This window comes from Sinohyriopsis cumingii, chromosome 7 (genome assembly GCF_028554795.1).
Source record: "Sinohyriopsis cumingii isolate HCF-2022 chromosome 7, ASM2855479v2, whole genome shotgun sequence".
NCBI classification, from domain to species: domain Eukaryota; kingdom Metazoa; phylum Mollusca; class Bivalvia; order Unionida; family Unionidae; genus Sinohyriopsis; species Sinohyriopsis cumingii.
The window spans coordinates 81,102,116-81,124,946 of record NC_142967.1 but is presented as its reverse complement, the minus strand read 5'-3'; the positions used below and the strand labels follow the sequence as shown (position 1 = coordinate 81,124,946).

General features: G+C 34.9%; 1 protein-coding gene across 1 annotated transcript in view; it reads right to left on the bottom strand.

Annotated features, from left to right (window-relative positions):
- Window positions 1–4,685: 4,685 nt before the first annotated feature.
- Window positions 4,686–22,831, bottom strand: part of LOC149795618 (nuclear pore complex protein Nup107-like) — a 110,600-nt gene continuing 92,454 nt past the window's right edge. The window contains exons 22-27 of the mRNA XM_089965447.1: window positions 22,678–22,766; window positions 18,205–18,276; window positions 15,253–15,426; window positions 12,376–12,444; window positions 6,274–6,456; window positions 4,686–6,123 (exon numbers count right to left, since the gene is read on the bottom strand). Of these exons, the coding sequence (XP_089821573.1) occupies window positions 6,019–6,123; window positions 6,274–6,456; window positions 12,376–12,444; window positions 15,253–15,426; window positions 18,205–18,276; window positions 22,678–22,766 (692 nt within the window). The 3' untranslated portion in view covers window positions 4,686–6,018. The remainder of the gene's footprint in view (window positions 6,124–6,273; window positions 6,457–12,375; window positions 12,445–15,252; window positions 15,427–18,204; window positions 18,277–22,677; window positions 22,767–22,831) is intronic.

The window sequence follows — 22,831 nt, the reverse complement described above, 5'->3', positions numbered from 1 at the left end:
TACACGTTTGCATCCCTATGCCAGTCAACTTCTGATGTACAACCCAGTGTTATCAAATTGGATAATTTCTCCAGTCGCCATCGTTTTATCTCCTCACAGATATGCGGTAATATTTGAATCTGGAGAATAAAATCAAATTAGAATGTTAGAGTCCTTCAAGCGACCACTCGTATTTTTGGTGTTATGATAATATATGAATTTGTAAATTAGGCCTCTGCAAACAAACAGACTTGATCTTTCTAAGATCATGAAATTGGCTTACATGCTGGAATAATATATCTTCCAAGTAAATATCAGCCAAAATTGGTGCAAATGACCCATTATCAAGTACTGTACGGACTCAAATACTACGAGACATTTTCCATTATATAGGCAACATCAAACATGGTGGAGTGCTTGTATATTTCCATAAGTTTTTGCTTCATTGTTTTTAGTAATAGCTTATGAGAATTTCTTCATGTGTGTGTTGCTTGCTTCTGAAGCACTGTACACAATTTCGTAGAAAAAGTCGAGTGTGGATGCCATTGTTATATTATATTGCTGAAAGCATCTCTATAATTAATCTTCGCCGTCTCAATTGTTTTTACTGTTCATATCAGGCCCATCACTGCCTTCACTAATTATATCAATTATATCAACTGGGGGCTGCCACTTGAAGTGTTTTTGCACAATAACATACAATGGCTTTTCAAAAAAATTCTCATAAGCTTCATAGAGTTTATGTCGTGACCAATTTATCCAAATATTCCGTATATGTATTTGAAAAATCAAATTTTTGAGCCTCTTTAACAAATCTGTATGAAACGTTTAATCCAAATAGTGCTTTAATCTTTTCTGTGAGGTTACAAACACTCCATTGTGCCAACAATACAATTCCCACATTAGACATGCTCATAAATCATCCCAGAATACTATACGTATCTGTCTCAAAGTTTTCACCATAATTACATATACCGCAGTAATTGTTTAATAAAAAAGGAAACGGTCTCTGCTCGGGTTGTGCTGGTCAATTAATATTTCACTGACATTATAAGCATGCTGATCAATTAATATTTCATTGTCCTTATAAGCATGCTGGTCAATTAATATTTCATTGACGTTATAAGCATGCTGGTCAATTAATATTTCATTGACATTATAAGCATGCTGGTCAATTAATATTATTTCATTGACATTATAAGCATGCTGGTCAATTAATATTTCATTGACATTATAAGCATGCTGGTCAATTAATATTTCACTGACATTATAAGCATGCTGGTCAATTAATATTTCATTGATATTATAAGCTGGTGATATTTGGCTGTTGCAGGAATTTCTTTCAGATGTGCTCAGTCATTGTCAATTATGGCAGCTTGAATTTGCAACCCATAGCATACCAAATTATACAAATTTGAAGGCTCAGAGTGTTTCAAACCAAATTATCACTCAAAAATATTATGCATGCCAAGTAAATTTAATTGACAGCAACCATGCTTCATCAGATTGACTTTTATTTTCATATGCAACAAACCTAAGCTCGACATTTCCCCAATTATAAAGAAAAATATTTTCCACAAGTATGATTTTAACCTCCAATGTCTGTGTGTATGTGTGTGTGTGATTTTGATTTTTAATGTAGCTTTAACAATTTTCAGTCATATCGCTATGATGTCTGCAGTGTGGCAGTTTAAAGTGATGCCTAGCATTGGGGCATCATGCCACAGACATGTAGCATGATGTCCCACCCAGTCACATTATCCTGACACCAAGCCGACCAGTCCCAACACTAACCTTTTAATGCTGAGCGCCAAGCGAGGCAGCTGTTAGTTCCATTTTTGTAAGTCTTTAGTATGACACGGCCGGGGATCGAACCCACGACCTCCTGCATCCGAGGCAAACACGCTAACCACTAGGCCACCAGAGCGGTTACCTTCAATGTCTCTATTAGGAGTATGACATGGTAACTGATAAGCTAAGCAAGAACTTCTAACAAGGCAGTGAAAAGCAGTGGTAGTAACACTTTCTGTTTTGCTTGCTTTTTAATTTCTGTCTAATCAACTGTGTGTGTTGTATTAGTACTTAGTACTGGCAAACGTGCTCAGTTTGATTTGTTTGATGTGGGGTTCAATTTGTGAACAATTTTCTTTCCAACTAATTTGCCTACCAATTATTGTCTTCTAGCTTTCACGTTTGCTTCCACTTTTCGTTGAACATCCTGTTTAAATTTTCTCTTATATGCCTTGTCCTTTCAGCCTCTTTCCAAGTTTTATTATTTTTATTTAGCCCGTTTTATTAACCTCTAGTACTCATTCAGTGCTCCCGTTTTTCTTGTTCAATCTGTTCAACAAACCTCTAGTACTCATTAAGTGCTCCCGTTTTTCTTGTTCAATCTGTTCAACAAACCTCTTTGACCACTTGCCTCAATCTTTTTCAATCAACCCTCATCTATTTCGGGACTAGGCACCTGCATAGCTAAGGAGTAACCTATCAACCTTCATCTATTTCGGGACTAGGCACCTGCATAGCCAAGGAGTAACCTATCAACCTTCATCTATTTCGGGACTAGGCACCTGCATAGCTAAGGAGTAACCTTTGGTACATTTTACCACCCTTACACCAGAATTTGAGACTGTTTCGACTAGAATTCTTTATTACAAATCTTTTACGTGAAACAGTTCTAACAAACAGGATTCTTGAATGTGAAACCACAAGTCATAGATTCATTCTATTTTGATACTATATTAGTAACGGACCAGTGTAAATGGAAAATAAACGGTGCCAGATATCATAAAAAAAGGGCTGTATTGATGTGACTACTGGATGTTATATGACCGAAAAATATTAGGAGAGGGATTTTGTTAAACTTAAAAACATGTTGCACCAGACTGTCATTATGGGAGGATCCATGGCAGGTTGAGGATAATACAACAGTCATCATGTATGGACTTTACGATTATTCACGAAAGTTACTGTGACATGTAGACTAGTTAAAGTGAGTGTTGTTCTTTTGTGTCTATACTCTTGTATTAATCCACATAGATTTAGCCAATTTGTGACAAAAATTTAAACTGTAGATCCTGGTAAGTAGCTAAATAAATGTACTTTAAATAAAAATAAATATGTACGTTTTTCATAGTTTTCTGCAATTATGGCATGTGATAGATAGATTGCTCTTTTTATACTCAGATTACGATTTTATTGCCCTTTGGGGGTTGGCACATGTGAACCTACAACAAAGCAGTTCAGGTTCACATTTAATACAAGTTCCCTTTCATCGGGAACCCGGGTAACTGATGGTTAGGACTGATGGCTAAATTTTGACATCTCTAATTGTAGCCCAGACTTCCTCTAACCACATATTAAAGATGCTGCATACCATAGACAATGTATACTTAGTAAAAACAAAACAAGAGTCATAGTAAACTTCCATGTTCTGAAATTGCATATATAGCATTTAAATGACATTCGGATGAAACGACACAAAAACAAAAACTGAAGCAGAAACTAGTAATGTATTTCAAATTACTAAGTTGATAAAACACTGTGTAACTAACAGAGAAGGGAAAGTGTCCTATTAGAAACCTATGTCCCTGTTATGAACTTATGCACCATGCTTAGTTAATAATTAAACCACAATTCTATCAAAACAGCATGAAATACAAATAAACTGAGCAGAAATATCAGGCAGTACTTTAAAATTTTGATAAGAGCTCTGTAATGGACGAAGAAAGCGAATAAAGGCACACTAACACTAACTCCTAATGATCTTTTATAAGGTCAATGATAGCACAGTGGGACAAGGGTCTTAAAAGACGAAGTCCTGAAAGGTGAGAGTCACAAAAAATTGGCAGAAATTGTAAAATAATGCATACAACCAGCAGGATATTGATAAATCTGCACAATAAATCCAAAAGGTATTTTAGAATGGCCTACAGAAACAAAAAATGGCTGGATTGTTGGAGGATGATGTGTGCTCTGTATGGTAGCAAAGCTATAAACTAGCCACACATGGCAGTGCCAAGGGGAGGTAATGAGCAGGTATTACTGCCCTTTATCTATTTGAAATAGATAGGACAAGACAATTTTGATGTTGTAGTAGGGCTGGATTTGTGAGGTAGCAGGCTAATATTCCCAGAGTAATTTGAGTGGGGAATGTATTCGAAGAAGAAACAAAAATGTACATGGATCTGACAATCAGGGGCTATAACTCTACTAAATGATGCAGAATGCTGACAATCAACATCAGCCAAGGTCTCATCCATAACATGCTATATGCCACATTTTGCTGAAATATAGTATTAATTATTGCAGTTACTCTGCAAATACAAAGGTAGGTAGGTCTGAAATCTGGGGTTATAATTCTGCTCATTAGTGATATAGAATTCTGACAATCCAAGTCAGCAAAGATCTCATCTTTATCTAGATAAATACCAAATCTGGTTGAAATCCAGTAATAATCATGGGAGTTATAGAATGAAAACAAAGTGTAACGGCTGGATGAAAGATACATGGATAGGCAATATTTGGTGCCTCACAACAGCTCAGACAACAAAGAAATAGGAAAATAAGAAAAGGTCTCATAAACCTGAATACGACTGGTGTTCATAACATAATAGCCAAAATAATCGGACACAATAAGGTTGATTTTATCATGTACATCTAGTCACTGATAAACATTGTGAAAATGGAAAAATAAAAATGTACACATTAAATATAAGTTTATTTTAAACTCATCACTGAGAAAACTTAGGTTTTGACAATGCAGAATCAACCTGAGTTTGTTTTAAATCATGCCACAATTGCTGCCATGAAGAAAAACTTATTTGAACATTTGTTAGAATTATACAGACAAAAACGTGCACATTAAAAAATATTTTTCACTAAACAACCTTACTCTACAGAGCTTTTTGTTAGAAGCGCATATTGTACAAGTATTGTGAATGTATTTTATTTGAAAATAAAATGACATCAGGCATGTTTGCCATGATATATAACATTGAAAAGACAATCTGACTGAAATAAATAACATGCCTTTACTTTCTCTACTTTTAGTGCAAAAGTCCCTCACATAAAATTACAATTAGGAATCCATATAAAATGTTGTAACCATACATGGGGGAGCATGAAGGGTGTTTGATGAATGTTGTAAACATACATGGGGGAGCATGAAGGGTGTTTGATGAATGTTGTAAACATACATGGGGGAGCATGAAGGGTGTTTGATGAATGTTTAAACATACATGGGGGAGCATGAAGGGTGTTTGATGATTGTTGTAAACATACATGGGGGAGCATGAAGGGTGTTTGATGACTGTTGTAAACATACATGGGGGAGCATGAAGGGTGTTTGATGAATGTTTAAACATACACGGGGGAGCATGAAGGGTGTTTGATGAATGTTTAAACATACATGGGGGAGCATGAAGGGTGTTTGTTGGATGCTGTAAACATAAATGGTGGAGCATGAAGGGTGTTTGTTGGATGCTGTTGAGTCTTAGTGAAGAAAAAAACATCCATATTTTCTTAAATTAATTTCCTTTATAAAAAAATGGACAGATTTCTCAAATCTGCTAGAATCTGTTTCTGTGATAGGTTTCACATTTTTCTGCATTTTTGGAATTAAATGATACAACTACGATAAAGTGAAATTTCCATGCATCATTTCCTTAACAGTAATCAATTATACATGAAAACATTTGTGCATGGATCTGTATGAATTAAGTAGTCATTTAGAATTCTCTAAATGCATGGATCTGTATTAATTAAGCAGTCATTTAGAATTCTCTAAATGCATGGATCTGTATTAATTAAGCAGTCACTTAGAATTCTCTAAATGCTTGGATCTGTATTAATTAAGCAGTCACTTAGAATTCTCTAAATGCTTGGATCTGTATTAATTAAGCAGTCACTTAGAATTCTCTAAATGCATGGATCTGTATTAATTAAGCAGTCATTTAAAATTCTTTAAATGAACATCACTCAAAGATATATGTCCATGAAGTTTCTGTGATCAGGTGGTCAAGGTATTGGCTGATTTTACTGCAATTCATAACCGAGTGGGTCACAGTTTAGGTCCAACACTGCTAGGGAGGATTCTCGTAACAAGTGAAGAAGATGCTGAAGTTCATCCTTCCTGAACACCTATAATTAAAAAGTATTAAAACATTTTGTTAACATTTGAAATTGATTGGTTAGCTAAAAGACGTAGTTGTCATATACTGGTTTTCAAAACCAAATTTTTACAACAGCTTTGCAAAGAGCGTAAAAAGCTACATTGTGTTATTGATTTACCTGATACAGCTTGTGTTGTTCTGATGCTACAACATCAGCCAGTCTAAGGCACTCGATGTACTGCTGACAAGTGTGTAGAACGTTGTGTAGCAGGAAACACAGGCCTGGGAGTACTAGACCTCTCAACCCTTCCATCTGTTCCTGACGCTTCACGTCCCTCGTGTCTTCTTCCATTTCATTGTTCTAGTGAAATGTACATGAACAGATAACTTAATAAATGAATGAATATATGAAAAAGGTATCAACCTCACTCATAAATATTTAAACAAAATACAGTAATTACTTGAATGAATTAATGAACAAAAATATAATGAAACTACAATTTTGTAGCAAAGCACCAATGTTTCGCCTCAATTGTTTTATTATTTTAAATTACAAAATCTATTTTAGATTGTTATTATCTGTTTTCTAAAACTATTATCCATGTTCAGTGGTCCTCTTCATGAACAGTCTCACCCTGATCAGTGGTCCTCTTCATGAACAGTCTCACCCTGATCAGTGGTCCTCTTCATGAACAGTCTCACCCTGATCAGTGGTCCTCTTCATGAACAGTCTCACCCTGATCAGTGGTCCTCTTCATGAACAGTCTCACCCTGATCAGTGGTGACCCAATTTTTACAGCCAAAATTGCTTGGCACTGACAAGTTAGTGTTCAAAAGTACCCTTCAAAGTAAGGCCACCCCTCTAATGCAACCAGCATATTAGAGCAAAAATGTAAAATGTACCCGTTACAAGTTACATTTTATTTTAATATTTGTCCAGAACCAATATTTAATTCATTCAGTAAGTTTAGTAATCAATTATCTTCACTGATGTCAGGTTTTCTTTAGTGAAAGAAGTGTTGGCTAAAGTACGTGTTACCACTAAAGTTGATATTATATCTTTAATGCTTACATTTACAGGCAAATGGGGTCAATAGTGTTGTGACAGTGTTAAGCTTCACAGTGGTTGAGTTGTTCTGAATGATGATTATGACCATATGTAACTGTCATGGTCAGCATAGGCTGAATATAGATTTTGTTGGATTAACACAAAGAGATAAAATTAACCTTGAACAAAACAGGGTACCAGACACAGACTGACAAATCACATGACAGTACATGTATCACTTCCTTTATAAACAAGGCATTTCATCTAATCTACAAATTTTTCATCTGCATAATTAAATTTCAGTTCCATACAATTAGCAACATAGGAATAAATCATTACAAACATTAACATATCATGTAAATGGATAATTAATACTTCAGAAGAAATAGTAAAAGTTATTCGACTTAGCGATAATGGTGAGAGTTCTTGGCGAAAATTTTTATTTTGGGAAGATTCATATAAACAACATCATAACAGGTAAGAATAATAATCAACAGTAGTGGGAAGATGGAGTAAATGGAAAGAGATTTTACATGCCAAGCAATAAATGATGTTTTTAAATGGTTTGCAACGCACATGCCAACAAAACCCCACTCGATTTCACGCATAAGAATAAGAACTATAAATTAATTTATGTTAATTTGAAATAGGACTGTTCTTAAGACAAGACAAACCTTTTCATAATTAATGCTACTTTTTAATGAAGATATTAAATACTTTGAAGTTATATGTAGCTTTCTTACCACATACACATACATATACATAGACTTCTCACAAATATAGTCCTGCCTAGAAAGGCGACCCATCTCATATGGCCACTTTCCCACTGCAGAAGAGGTGGCCATAAAGGGGACCACAGCATACAAAATACATCAACTTTTAAGTTGCTTTTCTTAAAGTGGTCCTCACATATCTTTGCCATTAACAGGGGACCACTTTATATAAAACACCTAGACTTTTAAGTTGCCATGAAGAGCACATGATATAAGTACCTCATGTTAATAGTCAACATAGAGTACGGTTGACTCATGTTAATAGTCTACATAGGCAGAGTATGGTTGACTCATGTTAATAGTCTACAGAGTATGGTTGACTCATGTTAATAGTTTACAGAGAGTATGGGTGACTCCTGTAAATAGTCAACATAGAGTATGGTTGACTCATGTTAATAGTCTACATAGGCAGAGTATGGTTGACTCATGTTAATAGTCTACAGAGTATGGTTGACTCATGTTAATAGTTTACAGAGAGTATGGGTGACTCCTGTAAATAGTCTACATAGAGTATGGTTGACTCATGTTAATAGTCTACATAGGCAGAGTATGGATGACTCGTGTTAATAGTCAACATAGAGTATGGTTGACTCATGTTAATAGTCTACATAGGCAGAGTATGGTTGACTCATGTTAATAGTCAACATAGAGTATGGTTGACTCATGTTAATAGTCTACATAGGCAGAGTATGGTTGACTCATGTTAATAGTTTACATAAAGTATGGGTGACTCATGTAAATAGTCTACATAGAGTATGGTTGACTCATGTTAAAAGTCTACATAGCGTATGGCTGACTCATGTTAAAAGTCTACATAGAGTATGGGTGACTCATGTAAATAGTCTACATAGAGTGTGGTAGACTTGTGTTAAAAGTCTACACAGAGTATGGTTGACTAATGTTAATAGTTTACATAGAGTATGGGTGACTCATGTAAATAGTCTACATAGAGCATGGTTGACTCATGTTAAAAGTCTACACAGAGTATGGGTGACTCATGTTAGTCTACATAGAGTATGGTTGACTCATGTTAATAGTCTACATAAAGCAAGTTTGACTCATGTTAATAGTCTACATAGAGTGTGGTTGACTCATGTTAATAGTCTACATAGAGTATGGTTGACTCATGTTAATAGTCTACATAGAGTATGGTTGACTCATGTTAATAGTCTGCATAGAGTATGGTTGACTCATGTTAATAGTCTACATAGAGTATGGTTGACTCATGTTAGAAGCTTACATGGAATATGGTTGACTCATGTTAATAGTCTACATAGAGTATAGTTGACTTTGGAGATTACTGACCAAATAGACTATGTATGCAGCCTTTAAATTTAATGCAAAGACCATTGTTTTCTTATTAGACTTGCTTGAGACCCTTAAAGCTCAGAATCTAGATGTCTCATACAAGTGCAAGCCATCCAGAAAGTCTGGTCAAGGTACAGTGGTTATTCAGAGAAACCCTTTATTCTCTGAACCACAATGATCTTGACCTAGGACCCATCTCATTGGGCCTCTTCCATACCTTAAATGAAATTTTTGAGCAGAAACCATATTTCTTTTTTCAGTTCAAGTGGCCTGGACTCTTCATCCTTTGAGTTGATAGGAATCTTCCTTGCCCCCAAGTGCAAGCCACTGACAATATTTATATCAGGTATATGATGCAGAACTGTTACTGTGAGGACAAACATTTTCCTTTTTGCTGTGAAAGTGACCTTGACATTGGAGCTTTCTGATCCTAAAATTAACAGGTTTCTTTCTTTTTCCAAGTGCAAGCCATACACAAGTTTATTCCAGGTATATGATGTTACTGTGCAGAAACCACTTTTATTCTTTTAATCACAGTGACCTTGACCTTTGACTTTTTAACCAGTGTTCTCAATAGTTCTAACCTGGGTTTTTCTGTGCCCTCAATGTCCCAAAACTGGTGGTGCAGCAGCCCCAAAAATGGGGTGCATTTCTGGGGGAAAAAAAAGAGCAAACGATGCTGACAAAGGGTTAAAAAAATATTGTTTTGTAAGGAAATAAGAAACAGGTACTAATTCAAATAAAGTTCAATCCATACAAAGACATTAATCAGCACAAAAGACTGATCTGTGTTTAGCAGAGACCAAACTGACTACTTAACAATTTTCAAAATTATGTTTTCTTTTAGTGCCAGCAACTAGATGCCTAATCTGCAAATAAAACCTCGTTTCACAGGGCAATGAAATGAGATGAGCTAAATATATGCCAGTGTTCTGTAATCCCTGCTATACACTTACTGATGGCATCCTTGCATGGTTTTTGTGACTTGTTTTGTATGGCATGATTATCCGAGTTTTGGTGTCTTAGACCATTGGTATTTACTAGTAAGGTGAATTAAAGGAGTGCTACTACATACATTTTTTAATTTTTTACTTTGTTTTTATTTTCCCTTTAGATTTAAATTTTGAAAATTAAGCTTGTGTGTGATTTAAATAAGGTCAAACTTCAACATACATAGGGCTTTCCTCATCTAAAAATAGAGCTTGACTGTGTGTAATGTGGTCACATGACTAATCAAAATGGTAATCTATACCGCCATGTCGGCCTATTCTGCATGTCGGTTAGTTCTGTGCAACGATACGTCATTTCTGCAAACATTTGATCACGTGCTATTTTTGGTCAAAAATCCATTTTGTATCCAGAAAGAAGAATCATACATTAATTAAGAAAAGTGATATTCATAAAGTGTACAAAAATATCCCAAATTTAGACTAAAAATACACATAAAAATGTGATTTCTAAATGGCAACGTGAAGACCAACTCCATGACCTTCTTGAACCGGTAACCCAGAAAATTTGATTCAGTATGCATCTTTTAGAATCATAAAAATAAATACATTGTATAAATAATGTAAATGTGTACCTTAAAACAAAGCTATTTTAATCCAAGTTTCCAATTTTGCAAGAAGTTGTCCCACACATACAAAATTGTCTGCTACCAAATGTTTCTACTTGCCATTACAACATACATTCTCAACAAATTACCCAACGTATAGTCTGTTTCTAAATTCTGTAGTAATTTTTCCCCATCAACAAGATTGTACACACATTACATCCTATTCATTGTTATTTCTCTTCCATGTAATAGCTTATTTTTCATAAAATGTTGAACTTTACTAACTTTTTTACAAGATCGGTTTAGTTTGCTTAATATCTCTTGCCATTTATTGGCATTTTTACATTGAATTTTGTAAAACTAGCTATAAACCTGACTAATTACTCGACTGAACTGCTGTCAGAAATAGTCCAAAGTAATATATTTCATTTCTATAGCAAGATGGATAAACATTACATCTTTTCAAAGCTCTGCGCAGAATTGGCCGACATATCGTGAATCTGGAAAACAGGGTGGTGGTATTCCTTGTGTCCAAAATTAATATTATTTTGAACAGAATATTCTGGTGACAATTGCATCTTTTCAAATGGTAAGCATTGCTGTATTTTATTTTTGTCAATCGCTCGAATTCGGTATGTGTTTTGCTTCAATATTGGAAATGAAAACCTTAGGTGTGCAGAAATACCCAACAGCAGTGTAATGCAAATCGCTTGAGTGGATGTACAGGCTCATATCAATTTATGTGATCATAAAAGCTGATCCACTGCTGTCACAAGTTTTAATATTAATACATAGTACTGTATTCTCCTTGAAGTAAAGCGGTTTTTGTATAGCTTAAAGCAGTGGATAAAACAAGTAATTTCTTGTGTAATGGGATCATGGGAGTCATCACAAAGGGTTACCATCTGAAAATTTGTTTTCATATCTCTCATAAAATAAAAAAAAGGATGAGCCCTCTATCTATTTATATGGCACACATATTCTAATCCCATTTCCACCTATAGTTAAAGCTGAATGTTAACAAGTTCTATAGGAGTTTCAGCATGGAAGACAGACGGACCCAAAAATTCTTAGGTGTTGCTGAGAAAAGTATATCTGAATATTTGCAGTTCCAAGGAATATCACAATGTTAAAACATCCTGTTTTGGAATCAAATTCTTGTGAAACACCAACCAAGATCTTTTCAAATACCTGGTCACAGTAGCTTTGGATCAATTTCAAATTGTTGCTCACTCACTGTCAGTCATACATAAAACCAGGAGGCTGACACTTTCCACTTTAGTCAATCATTAATCTTGGTTTGATCATAAGATACAGCACATAATAAAGACCACATCTTGGAAATACAACAGGGAGTTCTGAAAGAAAGCAACTGAGTTTTGATTTTTGAGAAAAGCTGATTATAGCTCATGAATTTTCAAAAGGTAAAGCTTTCTCTTTGATACTGTTTGTGACAGACTGGAATTAAATGCCACAAACGGCATATAAGACAAGAGATTTTGCAGCAAACTTTGAAAGATATACATAAATGACATAAAAACACACAATGGATGCAACAGCGATACAGCTTACCAGTGTAAAAATAAACAATCATACCTGGTTCTGATCAACCATCCAGCCACCATCAGCAAAAAGTAAAACATTGTAAATGTGCTCTTTTGTTGTCTGAAAGGATTGAGAAAAAAAGTTTGTAAGAATGCACATACTTACTGCAGAGAATATTCAAGACTTTTGAAACATTCGTCAATGATTGTTGAATATGAAAAATGAATTCATTATTGATATTTATGCAATAAAATTGTGAATGTAATATTTTAATGTGCAACACCACTAACTAGTACCAAGAACTTTATTAAAAAGCTTCTTACATGGTACAGCTGGTTATTTTTGAGGAAACTTAATTCAGTGCATTTGTCTGAAATGACCAATTTATATTTTATCAACTGAAGATGTAAGGAGGATTTTATGGGGCCAACCAGCAGCAGTTCTATCCAAGACATTTTTTCTCAATGAACCTTGGATTGACTACACAACACTCTAATGATTATATGGCTGTATTGAATACACAACACTCTAATGATGACATGCCTATTGAATACACAACACTCTAATGATGACACAACTGTACTGAATACACAACACTCTAATGATGACATGACTGTATTGCATATACAACACTCTAACGATGACATGAATGTATTAAATGCACAACACTAATGATGACATGACTATTGAATACACAACACTCTAATGATGACATGACTGTATTGAATGCACAACACTCTAATGATTACATGACTGTATTGAATGCACAACACTAATGAAGACATGACAATACTGAATGCACAACACTCTAATGATGACATGAATGTATTGAATACATAACACTCTAATGATGACATGACTATTGAATACGCAACATTCTAATGATGACATGAATGTATTGAATGCACAACTCTAATGATGATATGACTGTACTGAATACACAACACTCTAATGATGACATGACTGTATTAAATACAAAACACCTTAATGATGACATGACTGTACTGAATACACAACACTCTAATGATGACATGACTGTACTGAATACACAACACTCTAATGATGACATGACTATTGAATACACAACACTCTAATGATGACATGACTGTATTGAATACACAACACTCTAATGATGACATGACTGTATTGAATACACAACACTAATGATGACATGACTGTATTGAATACACAACACTAATGATGACATGAATGTATTGAATGCGCAACTCTAATGACGACATGACTATTGAATACACAACACTCTAATGATGGCATGACAATATTGAATGCACAACACTAATGATGACATGACTATTGAATACACAACACTCTAATGATGACATGGCTGTATTGAATGCACAACACTCTAATGATGACATGACTGTGTTGAATGCATAACACTAATGATATGAATGTATTGAATACACAACACTAATGATGACATGACTATTGAATACACAACACTAATGATGACATGACTGTATTGAATACACAACACTAATGATGACATGACTATTGAATGCACAACACTCTAATGATGATATGACTGTATTGAATGCACAACTCTAATGATGACATAACTGTATTGAATGCACAAAACTCTAATGATGACATGACTGTATTGAATGCACAACACTAATGATGAAATGACTTCTGAATACAAAACACTCTAATGATGACATGGCTGGATTGAATACACAATGCTAATGATGACATGAATGTATTGAATACACAACACTCTTATGATGACATGACTGTATTGAATGCACAACACTAATGATTACATGACTGTATTGAATACACAACACTCTAATGATGACATGGCTGGATTGAATACACAACGCTAATGATGACATGAATGTATTGAATACACAACACTCTTGTGATGACATGGCTGTATTGAATGCACAACGCTAATGATGACATGAATGTACTGAATACACAACACTCTAATGATTACATGACTGTATTGAATACACAACACTCTTATGATGACATGACTATTGAATACACAACACTCTAATGATTACATGACTGTACTGAATACACAACACTCTTATGATGACATGACTGTATTGAATACACAACACTCTTATGATGACATGGCTGTATTGAATGCACAACGCTAATGATGACATGAATGTACTGAATACACAACACTCTTATGATGACATGAATACACAACACTCTAATGATGACATGACTGTATTGAATACACAACACATCCAAGCTGGCATGGATATTATTATTTTTTTGAAGTAGCCACATTTATTGCAGCAAACAATACAATTTGATGGGATTTATATTTTAAATTTCTGAGATAACTAAATGGCTACAATTTCTCTACCATAAAAAAAACCCCTCACTTCAGGGTATATAATTTCCCAACTGAATAATGTATGTATAGATCTTGTAATGTAACCAGTTATGCGGTATATGAACTTCCCAAATGAAAGTTGTTAGGACATATTTTGAAATGTAACCCACTTTATGGTTTATGAATTTCCCAACTGAAAGATGTTAGGACAGATTTTGAAATCTAACCCACTTTATGGTTTATGAATTTCCCAACCGAAAGATTAAGTACAGATTTTGAAATGTAACACACTATATTGTATATGAATTTCCCAACTGAACAATGTGTGTACATATCTTGAATAATTTTAGAAATAGTAAAAAGTACACAAATTCAATATCTTCTTCCTGAAACCTTTACTGTGTACAATCATTATTCGTTTATTGAATCTAAGTTCTTTATTGGCACTAAAAGACAATAAAAAATGCATATTCAAGACATTCAGTCCTTGGTCATTCACCATGTGTCTATCTTTAGAATCACTTATTCACATCTCATTCCATTCCACTCAGTCATCAAATTTTAATGTGAGATGATCATGGTTGTGTCTATAGAAACTAGTGGTTTTGTACCTGTGTCTGCAAGTTCAGACTGTGTCTCCATCTTTCAAGTTCCTGTTCATACTGCTTCATGCGGTGCTCATGAGCCACCTTCTCCGTAAAGGTGCTGCCACTGCCGAGACTGGGTCGTGTTGGCTTCCCATGGTTATTAAGTTTGAACCAGTCATTAAAACTGTCTACAGCGTCCTAAAGAATTAATTAAAATGACTCTGATAACCTCATCAGATATTCTGGTTTGAAGAGAGTTATCTACTAATTATAAACTATACTTTCATCGTAATTATATTTTGCATGTAACTTTCAACCATATAATAACAATTACAAAAAGGCCACCACTGTTTTGGAAGACCACCTGTCAAGAAAGATGATTTTCATGCATTGATTAACTGTGTTCTGTAATAAGGTGATCTCTAATGATAGAACACCTATCTTCACAGACAATGAATTTTTGGTACAAGAGCTGTCTCTCAAGACTTACTTCAGTGTATTTTATACAAGTTTCTGCAACCCAAAATAGTAAATGGGATTATATTAAAATGTCCACAAATGTGTTTAACATGAAAAAGTGAAATGAATTTTTTAAAATTATCTTAAAAGAATTTGATTACATATAAGTACAAGCATTTATTCAATTGACATTCTATTATGTTTTTAGAAATGAAAAAAAAAATGTACATTAAAGCATGCCTCATGTATGATATCAAGGGCATGTTATTTGTTACTAGAAGTCTGCAAATCAATAAGCATTCTTGTAACACAATATAACCGGAAACTGAAGTTTACAATATATGGAAGTTCTTGGGGAATGGAGACTGAGGTCAGCTAAAAAAAAAAATTGTCCTGTTGCTACATTTTGCAATTTCTAAGAGTATTATATACATGACTAAATTCCACAAAATTCGTGTCACAGATTAGGTTCTTTTTTTAGGATTTGAAGTTGTATTGAAATTATGTATGTAGATCTATGAGTGGTGTTAAATCACCCATGTGGTAATATTAGTACTGTCAGGAATGACTATATACAAATTGTTTATTTGTGAGATTTTGCATAGGTCAAGTATGTGTGAAGCTCATTTACAAGAGAAATATAATGCCCTGATGTATCGCTTATCATAAAGTGGTTTCATTTCATCTGAAGGAGAGGTTTACAGTACAGCTCAAATCTTCAAAAGAAAAAAGAAAAATTTAATCACAGACCAGTTACATCTGTTTGTTACAGTTTAATCAAAGAACAGTTACATCTATGTTTGTTACAGTTTAATCATAGAGCAGTTACATCTGTTTGTTACAGTTTAATCATAGAACAGTTACATCTATGTTTGTTACAGTTTAATCATAGAACAGTTACATCTATGGTTGTTACAGTTTAATCATAGAACAGTTACATTTATGTTTGTTACAGTTTAATCATAGAACAGTTACATCTATGTTTGTTACAGTTTAATCATAGAACAGTTACATCTATGTTTGTTACAGTTTAATCATAGAACAGTTACATCTATGTTTGTTACAGTTTAATCATAGAACAGTTACATCTATGTTTGTTACAGTTTAATCATAGAACAATTACATCTATGTTTGTTACAGTTCAATCATAGAACAGTTACATCTATGTTTGTTACAGTTTAATCATAGAACAGTTACATGTATGTTTGTTACAGTTCAATCATAGAATAGTTACATCTATGTTTGTTACAGTTTAATCATTGAACAGTTACATATATGTTTGTTACAGTTCAATCATAGAATAGTTACATCTATGTTTGTTAGAGTTAATCATAGAACAGTTACATCTATGTTTGTTACAGTTTAATCATAGAACAGTTACATCTATTTTTGTTACAGTTTAATCATAGAACAGTTACATCTATGTTTGTTACAGTTTAGTCATAGAACAGTTACATCTATGTTTGTTACAGTTTAATCATAGAACAGTTACATCTATGTTTGTTACAGTTTAATCATAGAACAGTTACATCTATGTTTGTTACAGTTTAATCATAGAACAGTTACATCTATGTTTGTTACAGTTTAATCATAGAACAGTTACATCTATGTTTGTTACAGTTCAATCATAGAATAGTTACATCTATGTTTGTTACAGTTTAATCATAGAACAGTTACATCTATGTTTGTTACAGTTCAATCATAGAACAGTTACATCTATGTTTGTTGCAGTTCAATCATAGAACAGTTACATCTATGTTTGTTACAGTTTAATCATAGAACAGTTACATCTATGTTTGTTACAGTTTAATCATAGAACAGTTACACCTATGTTTGTTACAGTTTAATCATAGAACAGTTACATCTATGTTTGTTACAGTTTAATCATAGAACAGTTACATCTATGTCTGTTACAGTTCAATCATAGAACAGTTACATCTATGTTTGTTACAGTTTAATCATAGAACAATTACATCTATGTTTGTTACAGTTCAATCATAGAACAGTTACATCTATGTTTGTTACAGTTTAATCATAGAACAGTTACATCTATGTTTGTTACAGTTCAATCATAGAATAGTTACATCTATGTTTGTTACAGTTTAATCATTGAACAGTTACATATATGTTTGTTACAGTTCAATCATAGAATAGTTACATCTATGTTTGTTAGAGTTAATCATAGAACAGTTACATCTATGTTACAGTTTAATCATAGAACAGTTACATCTATTTTTGTTACAGTTTAATCATAGAACAGTTACATCTATGTTTGTTACAGTTTAGTCATAGAACAGTTACATCTATGTTTGTTACAGTTTAATCATAGAACAGTTACATCTATGTTTGTTACAGTTTAATCATAGAACAGTTACATCTATGTTTGTTACAGTTTAATTTATGAGTGAGCACAGATGGTATATCCCAGTGTCTTTTACAAAAATTACAAAAAATGTCAGTTCAAGTTTTAATTGTGATTGAAAGTGAACCATTTTTGCCATAATATAATGTACCTACCAAGTAAGCTTTAATGCACAAATATTCCCTGATAGTATTTGTTTCTTCAACTGGTAAATCTGTACAACCAGTCTGCAATGAAATATATTGTTGATAGAGGGATTTAAACAGAATGACAAATCACATGAAAACATGGACAAAAACATAAGAATAAGATAAGAAATATTAATGTTACTCTGAGAATACTTACCCAATCACATTAACATCATGTATATAAAACCCTGCTGTTGCCAAATGTAGCCCTCCTTGAAATACAAAAAGTCTTTCCATCCATATATCATGCTGGTAGACCTAAAGGGAAGTAACTCCTATAGATTACTCTCCATTGCCTCCCCTCCCCCGCTAGGTGGTCACCCATATTCTGGATGTTTGCACAATTTCATCTGAGCAAAACCTACAATAGGATGTTTGCATTTGAAAGGAATGGCAGGAGGGATTGACAATATTATGATCAGGTAAGCAGTCCCTGTGAAAAATAATTTAATAAAGATGTCCTTTCTACGTTGAATACATTATCTGATCATTAGAAGAACAGGTAAGAGGAGGAAATCCGACCACTCCCTACATCTCCTTGTAAGATGAATGCTACACTGAATGTATGAACTTCTAACGTGACTGCTGCAAAACTTAAGATTGTGAAGGAGATCCATGTGAGGGTGCACTGTTATTATTACCTTGCCTGTAAAAGTTTCCTGGATAAATCTAGTGAATGCTGTAAAATCATAAGTGAGACTGAGGTCGCACTGTTATTATTGCCTTGCCTGTACAAGTTTCCTCGATAAATCTAGTGAATGCTGTAAAATCATAAGTGAGACTGAGGTTGGACTGTCATTCCAGACACCCACCTGTGGCCCCAACAAAATTCAGCTCTCTTCTTTACTAGGCTATGTTTTGTAAATTGATGCTGGAGGAAATAGACCTGGCATGCCAGCCAAATGTCTTGACCATGTCTTGAACTGAGACAGTATGCTTGATGGCCAGGCATGTGTAACTCACTCATATTTCATAAACCACAACCTTCATCAATCATACCTGATCCAGCAAGAGTTCAGAACAAGCCGATTTAGTAACACACTCAAGACAAAAGGCAAGTGTATGTGGGTTATGTCTTGCTTTCCATCTTAGTCTGATGTTGTCCATGCATCTCAGACAGCATCTCAGTGTATTCACTGGGTCCTGCAGTTTTGCCTCTCAAGATATGTTGATTGAGAAGAGTGACTGAATAGTTATACTTTGATTGCCTGTAGATGGTAACCTGTTCCTTGAGATGAAACCATGTTGCATCATAGGTATGATGGAGCAGTTCGAATGAAGCTTGGATCCATGAAGAGTGCATGCAGCTCACCATTCATGTGGCCAGTGTAATTCCTTCAATGATGTCTGATTGTTTCTGAAATCATGCAGTAGTATCCCTTGCTGATCATGGGGCTAACATTTTGTTCTCAGACAAACAAACTGGTGTCTGATCACTGTGTAGAGACATCTGAATGGATGTTGCTTCCTCCATTTTTTGAATTTTGGGGCAGCAATAAACTCATTGGTCCCCATTTCCTTTTTATTTTGTCACTAGAAAAAGTCTGCATTTGGACAAATTCTGCCATTCACTTTATCAGCAAGTGATCTTTCTAATTTTATAAATGTCTGTCTCTAAGGAATCATTTGGGATCTTGGTCATGAAGGAGGACAATAAAAGAGGCTAGATAAACAAGATTTGGAGACTATCTTGAAAGAGTGTGTGTGATTAAGACTTTTAACGTAACTTTAAAAAATTTTCAGTCATATCACTAAGATGTCTTAAGTGGCAGTTTATAGTGATGTCTAGCATTGAAGCATCATGCCGCAGACATGCAGCATGATGTCCCACCCAGTAACATTATCCTGACACCAGGCCGACCAGTCCTAACACTAGCCTCTTAATGCTGAGCACCAAGTGAGGCAGCTGTTAGTACCATTTTTGTAAGTCTTTGGTATGTCTTGGCTGGGGTTCGAACCCACAACCTCCCATTTACGAGGTGGATGCTCTAACCACTAGGCCACTGGAGCAGTTCTCTCTTGAATGACATTAATCATACAACCATTTGTAAGAAGGAAGCTCATCCAAGTCTTGTGAATCGGAAGGAGTCTGGCGCCCTCAAGATGGTTGCCAGTGGGTGGGAGGGACTGCAAGTGCTGGCATTTGGCAGGATGCTTGGGTGTGCAGAAACTATGCTTTCTATTTCCTCCATGGCATAAACTTGGGGCATAACGCTACACGCAGTTCATCAGGCCGCGAAAACGTTGCTTCTGATAAGTTTTTGTGGCAATAATAATCCCTTTTTCATCTCGACATGGCCCCTCAACGAAAGGGGGTCATCTTGACATGGCCCCTCAACGAAAGGGGGGAAATCAAAAGCGACAGAGTGCAGGGTTGCATTATGGTGAGGTTTAAGATAAAATTACAAAAAAGTCTCTTTTTACCATATCAAGATTGCATTTGTGTGTGTGTGTGATTTAGAATTTTCACATAGCTCTAATGATTTAAGTCACATCACTATGTTGTTTGCAATTTGGAAGTATACAGTGATGTCTAGCAATAGAGCATCATTGTGCTGACTTGTAGCATCATGTATTATCCTGACACCAAGACACCAGATGTATTATCCTGACACCAAGTCAACCAGTCCAAATCTTAATGCTGAGTGAAGCAAGGCAGCTGCATGTGTTTGGGCATACTTAATGGTGATGGTAGATATGGAGATATGAGCCAAGACAAAATGTACAAGACCTTTGGAATCACTCCTAGAAGTGTATATGTTAGGCTCCACCTGTGCCATTGTTTACAATACATAGTCACATATATGATTTAAGTTATTGTTGTAGGGTTTAATGCCATTTTTCAGCACAAGATAGGCTATACATGGCGGCCAGTATAATTGGTGGAGGAAGAACCCTGGAAAACCCCGGGAAGAACCACCGACCCATGAGAAGCTACTGGCAGGCTTTCGCAACGTACCAACGTTTGCCAAGGCTGAGACTCGAACCCACGCAGACAGAGGTGAGATGACAGTGATCCGTAACGGCAAGCACTTTAGACCACTCGGCCACTCGGGGCCCCATTATAATGTAAGTAATTTCTCACCAATCACATTAATGTTAGGAGGTAAATCTACTACCTCCTCAATCCAGCCCCACTAAAAATGATCTTTTCCGTCTATTTTATGTAGACAAAGGGAAATAACTCTTGTCCATTATATCCCCATGCGACTGCCATGTGTGATAGGTTTTAAACTTCACTGTCATGTTATACTCACACCAGAATTATCTGATGTAGGTTTCTAATGTGCTAAAGCCATACATGGGCATTTGTGAGAACCTGTGCCCAGTTGGCAAGCAAAATGGGGCAAAATCCATCCCAATTACATCCAAATCACTCATTGGTGACCTTGTACACAGAGCTTCTTGTATGAGACATAATATTCATAATTCCATCAAAACAGGGTCAGAAGTGATTGTCACTGTTGGTACAGTTCTATGACTCTTTGTGCTTGCTATTGATTCCAACATGTCCTGGTCACACAATTTAGAACAAGCCTTCTTCTTTAGGCTCTTGGACAATTTGTCTTCAGCCTACTATGTGTACAGCCTACAATGTGTACACACTACACAGATGTGATGATGAACATATAGTACAAGGAAGGCACATCTAATAATCAATTGTGACTTTGCATTACTTACACTTGCTGGACATCTCCAAAATGATAAGAGAGAAAAACATACAGCCAATATACGAATTATACTCATTAGGCAAACTTGCAATAATGAGGCCTATAAAAGAAATGCATAAAAAAAACAAAGATTGCAAATTAAAAATATTGATATGCGAGTCTTACTGATTGATATCACATGGACAATAAAGGATAGCAGAAATGAACAGCAACCTAGAAATGTTGTATATATCAACCACTTCTGGATTGTCTAAGAAGTAGCAAAAACTACAATGGATTTCGGAGGTCTTGAGTGAAAGCATCTTTGGAAGCATCTGGGATATGGGTGGCAACCCACTGGAAGTCAGGGGAGGTAATCTACAAATTACTTTCCTTTGTTTAGATCATATATAGATGGAAAAGATATTTTGTTTGTTTCTTTCTTTCAGGAACAGCTGGATTTGAAGGTAGCAGAGGTTCTTTCCCTAATGTTAATGTAATCAGGTGACATATTCAACAAAGAAATATAAGAACTGTTCATGAGCAAGAGTTAAAATGATACTATCATTTCTGCAGCATAATCTTGTGTCTTTAAAGCTATGTCAAATTTTCCGCATCATTTTGTGGCTGCCAAAAAATAAGGAACTGCATAATGGTGATTTATTCCTGATCTGTAAGTGTACTTTATGACATTCTATGAACACTTACATATGCATGTAAAAGTTTTTTTCTTCTTTCTATTTGATATAAGATAAAAAGAGGAAGATAAATAGTTAAACAGAAGAGTCACCTGTAAATGCCACATCCTGTGTATCACATCTACAGAGTCGGGAGGAAGTTTTTCAAAAATTTCTCTTGCTGCCTCCAACTTCTTTACAGCTGATGGAGAAAAAAATTGTTACAAGCTGGCATGGAATATGGCTGTTTTACAAAAGCACAATTTA